The sequence below is a fragment of the Raphanus sativus genome, chromosome 5, assembly GCF_000801105.2.
Source record: "Raphanus sativus cultivar WK10039 chromosome 5, ASM80110v3, whole genome shotgun sequence".
Lineage (NCBI taxonomy): Eukaryota > Viridiplantae > Streptophyta > Magnoliopsida > Brassicales > Brassicaceae > Raphanus > Raphanus sativus.
The window spans coordinates 19,755,622-19,763,011 of NC_079515.1; the positions used below are offsets into that span (position 1 = coordinate 19,755,622).

At 31.1% G+C, this 7,390-nt stretch overlaps 1 protein-coding gene across 1 annotated transcript; it reads left to right on the forward strand.

The window, feature by feature from the left end:
- Window positions 1–2,643: 2,643 nt before the first annotated feature.
- Window positions 2,644–4,612, forward strand: LOC108862979 (annexin D1). The gene is made up of 4 exons (XM_018637263.1): window positions 2,644–2,819; window positions 3,349–3,713; window positions 3,794–4,006; window positions 4,107–4,612. The coding sequence occupies exons 1-4, from the start codon at window positions 2,744–2,746 to the stop codon at window positions 4,404–4,406; spliced, it is 954 nt and encodes a 317-aa protein (XP_018492765.1). The 5' UTR covers window positions 2,644–2,743; the 3' UTR covers window positions 4,407–4,612.
- The last annotated feature ends 2,778 nt before the right edge of the window (window positions 4,613–7,390 follow it).

Here is a 7,390-nt window from a genome sequence, read left to right on the forward strand (position 1 = left end):
AATCCATATACCCTAAACCCAAACCCTAAACCCTAAACACAAACCATATACCCTAAACCTAAACCATATACCCTAAACCCAACCTATAAACCCAAATATTAAACCGTAAACCCTACATCCAAACATTACGAGTGTGTTATTTGCTGGTAGAAAAACCACATGAAACTACTTCGAACTATAAAAGGATCCCAATTGGTACACCCATATGTAACCAAACAGTTGCGTAGTCAGTTGACAAACAAACAATCACAGATCCATATACACTAAACTCAAATTCTAAACCCTAAACCCAAACTCTAAACTTTAAACCCTAAACCCAAACTCTAAACTCTAAACCCTAAACCCAAACTATATACCCTAAACCCAAACTATAAACTCAAATCTTAAACCCTAGACCCATACCATAATTTGTTATATACTATTTACAAAAGTCATATAGTATAAACAAAGACAAACAAACAAACACAAATCCATATACTCTAAACTCAAATCATAAACCCTAAACCAAAAAGACTAAACCCTAAACTCAAACCCTAAACCCTAAACTCAAACCATATCCCTAAACCCAAATCATAAATTCTAAACACATACCAAAATTTGTTCTATACTATTTTCAAATGTCATATAGTACATGCAAAAACAAACAAACAAACAAAAATCCATATACCATAAACTCAAATTCTAGACCCTAAACCCAAATCCTAAACCCAAACCCTAAACCCTAAACCCAAACCATATACCCTAAACCCAACCTATAAACCCAAATCTTAGACCGTAAACCCTAAATCCAAACATTACTGAAAATGAAAATGTATGGGACCCCATAAGCATTAGTTATCTAAACTGAAATTCCGCCAACATCTCATGTTAAGAATCTGAGAGTTCTATTTTGACAATTTCACATGGAACATTAGACTAAACAAAAATAAGTCGTTCATTTTGTACTGAACCATACATAATTTTAGAAATAGTACACAAATTGATGAAATAGGGTTGGCGAGTGTGTTATCTGCTGGTAGAAGAACCATATGAAACTATTTCGAACCATAAAGGGATCCCAATTGGCACATCCGTATATAACCAAACAATTGCGTAGTCAGTTGACAGTTGTTCTATATTATCAAAGATAATAGTATAGAAATATAGAACAATTATAAATGATATTACAACCGTACATACGTGTAAAAATTAGGTGCATCGTGCGAGTAATTATTGGAAAAGTATACATAACAACATAGGGGGTTCCATCCAACATGTCACTATGGGAGATATGGTCGTGGTTGAATGTCGAGAAGGTTGCTACTGCATATGTCTTTGCTGCTACTGCAAATGACTCATCTGTGAGTGAGGCACACTGAGTCAGGCTCTGTTTCGCACTAAGTTCCAGTAGGACAAGGATTGCCACGAAAGATAACCATGCACATAAATCATTTGTTAGTTTATTCCCCCTTCCTATACTATATCATTTTATTATATAGTATATAAACTTCAGTTACATCATACATCAATTTATCCTCCCTCTTTCCACACGACTCATAAATTTGTGTAGTGAAACAAACCCCGAAACACAGACACATACATAGGCATTGACAGAATATATAACAAACTTACAAATCTAAAGGTAAATAGATCCAAGGACACTGAACAATTGCACTATTATTAATACCAATGTTAACCTATACTATTTACATGCATCATACAGTATAGTCTCATGTTTTCCATCATCCATCAAATTCTCCCCAACCCACGAACCCAGAAACTTATGCTCGCCATGAAAGTTGTATCTCCGAAATTTACTTTGACATGACTCATTTTACATGAATCAAACATTAAACTCCTAAATAAAGATTATATCAAACATAATAGTGTAGAAATACCTAATTTTTTGCTCGGGTTACCCCTTCCAATAGATCTCCAAACGAACTGTGTTTCCGATTTAATTACAGTAAAATTGATCTGAGTAGCTCTGAAAGTGATGATATCTTTTAAATCAAACACAACTTACATTGATTCATTTTTTTTTATTCTGAGATCGCGCCGCCGCTACCGTGAATTGTTTTCTGAAACCATATTTTTGACTATCCAACTTCGATCGATATAACCCACGTTCTCAAAATTAACAAATTGTTCAGTTTCCAGGAATTATCAAAAATGAAAGAGTTAGTGGGTTCTACAATTTCTCACGCGCAGGGTAGGATATTTTGGCCATTATACAAAAAATATATAAAATATCGTAGCCACTACACTGCTATGGTTAGACTCTTAATTTAACTTGTCGCTATATACATGAGGTCAAGTTTCCCAAAAAAAAAAGTAATTGTAAATAAACCCCCACATGCGCAAAGTGAATCCCGAGTGCTTGCCGACTACTTTATAACGTCTAGAATTATACAAAATGCAAAACGCGTTTTATACTATTGATTGGGATTGGTGACAACCAATCAAATCTTCAAAGTCAGATTACGATAGAGGTTTTGGTGAAATGATTTGCGAAAAGAAAAAGAAATTAAATAAGAATGGGAAGAAATCAAATAATTCAGCAGAAGTAAGGCACACGTGGCAGTAAGAGTATTATCCTATAGGGGGGGGAGTATATTTCATTAGTATATACGGACAGGCCACGTCGTGTCATAAAGCCTTTTTCCCTCTATAAAATCAATCATCTATCTGCTTCTACTCTCAACATATACATACACTTCACCAGCGAGACAGTGAAAGATCTAAGAACCTGCAAAGCAAAAAAATGGCGACCCTTAAGGTTCCATCTCATGTTCCTTCCCCATCTGAAGATGCTGAGCAACTGAAAAGCGCCTTTGAGGGTACTATGTTTTGCTGCTTTTATGTTTTGTTTATCTATTTGTGTGACCGATCATTGCTCCTTCAGTTAAATATGTTTGTGATTTAATCATTTATATGGTGGTTTTTGAAGTGGATCTAGTTTGTTTTTCTCAGACGACCAGATCGTTGTCGGTAGTGTATTATGATCATGTTCATGATGGTTTTGTTGTAGATCGAGCTTGTACTTTCACTGATCTGATTGTTGCTGTGTTGGATCTAGAAGATTTGTCTGTTCTTATAGTGATGTCATCCTTTTTTTTTGTTCCCTCTCTGATTCAGTATTGAGCTTTTTGATTATCATCTGATCATGTAGATACTAACAATGATCCATTATTAGATCCGTGATAAACATTGTCATGGATCTGTAATGTATTAATGATTGTGGATGATCTGTTTTGTAACCAAACAATACTTTGAGATGAATCACTTTGATTGCTTTTTGTTTGATCTTTTGGATCTGAAGTCTGTGACTTCCCTTTAGATCTGACGTTTGACTTTTGTTTTGTGAAGGATGGGGTACCAACGAGGACTTGATCATATCAATTTTGGCTCACAGAAGCGCTGAACAGAGGAAGCTGATCAGACAGACATACCATGAAGCCTGTGGAGAAGACCTTCTCAAGACTCTTGACAAGGAACTCACCAGCGACTTCGAGAGAGCCATCTTGCTCTGGACCCTTGAACCTGGTGAGCGTGATGCCTTGTTGGCCAATGAAGCTACCAAAAGATGGACTTCAAGCAACCAAGTGCTCATGGAAGTAGCCTGCACGAGGACCTCAACGCAGCTGCTTCACGCTAGGCAAGCTTACCATGCTCGTTACAAGAAGTCTATTGAAGAGGATGTCGCTCACCACACCACCGGTGACTTCAGAAAGGTAGATAAAATAATATTAATTAATAAATATCTTGAATGTTACAATACATGTATTGAAATCGTCGTATGTATATTTTGCAGCTTTTGGTCTCTCTTGTTACCTCATACAGGTACGAAGGAGACGAGGTGAACATGACATTGGCAAAGCAAGAAGCAAAGCTGATCCATGAGAAAATCAAGGACAAGCACTACAGCGATGAGGATGTCATTAGGATTTTGTCCACAAGGAGCAGAGCTCAGATCAATGCTACTTTCAATCGCTACCAAGATGAGCACGGCGAGGAAATCCTCAAGGTAATGGCTAAACTGTTCAGCATTTTCAAGTTAATTTAAAGCTTTTTGGATTTATTTATTTATTAATAATGCTAAACTATTGTTGGCTTTCATGTTACAGAGTCTTGAGGAAGGAGATGAGGACGACAAGTTCCTCGGATTGTTGAGGTCAACCATTCAATGCTTGACAAGACCAGAGCTCTACTTTGTGGATGTTCTTCGTTCTGCTATCAACAAAACCGGAACAGACGAAGGAGCTCTCACCAGGATTGTGACTACAAGAGCTGAGATTGACTTGAAGGTGATCGGAGACGAGTATCAGAGGAGGAACAGCATTCCACTGGAGAAAGCCATTACCAAGGACACTCGCGGAGATTACGAGAAGATGCTCGTCGCACTTCTCGGTGAAGATGATGCTTAAATCCTCTAGAGAGAAACAAAAGCTTCTCTGGCTTCTGTTTTCTCTCATCTCCCTCTCTCTTTCTTGTCTTGAAATCGTTTGATTCTGTTCTTTGAAAACTTATCTGTTGTTTCTGTTGTGTGTTTTGAGTTTCCAAATAATGCGCGAGAGAGAAAGAGAGTCTGTCTCTTAAGTTATATAAACTAATAAAAATAATGCTTTCAAAATTTGTTGTCACCACAAAACAAAAAGAAACCAACAACAAAAAAGACCAGTCTATCTGTTGGTACTTCCCGGATACATATATACTATATATGGCGATGTTCGTTTCTGGGTCTCAGCGACCCGCGACCCGCGACCCGCAGCCTCTGTTTGTATCCTTGTCGCAAGTATATGCGACCAAACGCGGCGACATGTCGCAGCGACCTGCGTTTGAAAATTTGAGACGCTGTGATTTTTTAGTGACTTGGTAGAAAACCTGCGACCAAACATACAACAATTTTCAGTTTACAAAAAAAAAAAAAACATACAACAATTACAGAAATAACCTTTCTGTATGTAAGAATCACAAAACAACCGTGCAACATGTCGCAGCTACATGACAAATCAAATACGAACAAATATTTAAAAACAACATTGTGATAATCTTTTTTTCCTATGGTTTTGGTATTTATAATATTTTATCTAAAATCTTTTTTTCAACTGAGTAGTCCCTTAGACTATATTTGCGAAGTGATTTTGCCACATGTCCTCTTCAGAATCAGTTTTGCAAAAAAAAATGTGACATGTCTACTCAATTTGATGACATGGCATATGAAAAATATGACATGGACAACTATATTTAATGTAAATTTATATTTTAGGTAAAATTTTTAGAATATAGTAATAACTCATATATTACATTTATGTTGATTTATATTTTTGGTAAACTTTTTAGAATATGGTAATAATTCATAGATCCTCATTAAAATAAAATATTCAAATATGAACACTACTAATTTCGAAATCTTATTTAATTATATTTTTATAACTATACAATTTTATTACTTTCAATTTTCGAATTTTTTTAGAATTTTTAAAAATTTATAAAAAAAACCTAAAATCATTAATTTCTTATATATTTACAAATTTTATAAATATTGTTTAGCTATACTTTTTCAAAATTATCATTATTATATCATTTTTATTAATTATGTAGTAATAACTCATATATTACATTTATGTTGATTTATATTTTTGGTAAAAAAATTAGAATATGGTAATAACTCAAAGATCCTCATTAAAATAAAAATATTCAAATATGAACATTGCTAATTTCGAAATATTATTTAATTATATTTTTTATAACTATACAAATTTTATTACTTTAAATTTTCGAAATTTTATACAATTTTAAAAAATTTATAAAAAGTAAACGTAAAATAATTAATTTCTTATATATTTACAAATTTTATAAATATTGTTTAGCTATAATTTTTCAAAATCATCAGTTTTATATCAGTTTTTATTAATTATATATAAGGTTATCTCTATAATATTATTTGAAAAGTCAGTTTCCTACGTGTCGCGCTCACGTTAACTCTCACGGTGGTTGATTACGATGATACCATTAACGAATCAAATATATCTAATTATCATTAATAAACATTTATTTTATTTTTTCTATTTAGGTTTCCTTTTTTTCTTCAAATAACCTATATATAAAGAAAATATAGTAATTTAAAAACGAAAATATCTTTTATATATAGTGTAATTCATAATAAGGAAATTTCACAAAATAATCTTAATTTTAAAGTAAGAAAATATAATCTTCCCTTTTAAAAATAATCTTCACAATATAATATATATTTTTAAAAGTATTAAGCATTTTATTTAAATTAATATATTTCTCATATTATTACAAAATAATTTAAATAGCATAAACTAAGATATCTTTAATGAATCAAATTTAATTTAATCTTTTTATGTTCCCTTTTATATTTTTCAAATAACATGTATGATAAAGAAAATATTTATAAACTTAAACCGAAAATAATTTTTATATATAATTTGATTTCATAAATAGGAAATTTTAGAAAAATAATCTTGATATTAATATAAAGAACTAATATTCCTTTTTCGAATGTATCAATTATATTTTCATGCAATTTCATACCTATCATCATTATATTTTTATAATTTTATTTGTGATAATTATCATATTCCAAATTACCAAGTACTATAAAATTAACATAGGTATAGGCTATTTACAAATAGTCAGTTCATAAATATATATACACATCTAATATGAAAACCAAACTAATGCAATGAATACAATGAATATGATTTGGTTGAATAAGATTAGAAATAGTTATACTTGAATTTAACAGAAATATATAACACAATATACCCACAAATGAGTAACTAGACCAATCCAAATTATTTTATACAAAGTCAAACAATAAATAAAAGTAATATATTATCATTTATTCTCAACATTTTACTAAATAAATATGAAATTCTCAAATTATACTACAAATATATTAACCAACTATTACAATTAAGATGTAATTTTGAACCGATCAACACTTTAGTTTACTTTTACTATTTAATTTTCAAAACAACATATATTAAATTATACATAATCCGACCAAATATATATATATATATATATATATATATATATATATATATATATAATTTAAGGCAAGAATCAAACTATATAAAAATAACAAAATTAATCAAAATTTTAATCTGTATAACAAAATATCTTAGTTGAATCGTAAAAAGTAAATGTTATATAATATATCCAAATAATAACCAAACAGTCAGGATATTATTATCCAAAATTATAATCTAATTAAAATAATGCAAAGTTATTTAAAACAAACCATGCATATTGATTACAATATAAATAACAGAATAATTAAAAAATATTAATAAACTATCATAGTGTGAATAAAATATTATAATGTATTTACTATATAAATATTTATATCCGTGCATGAGCACGGAAAAATCACCTA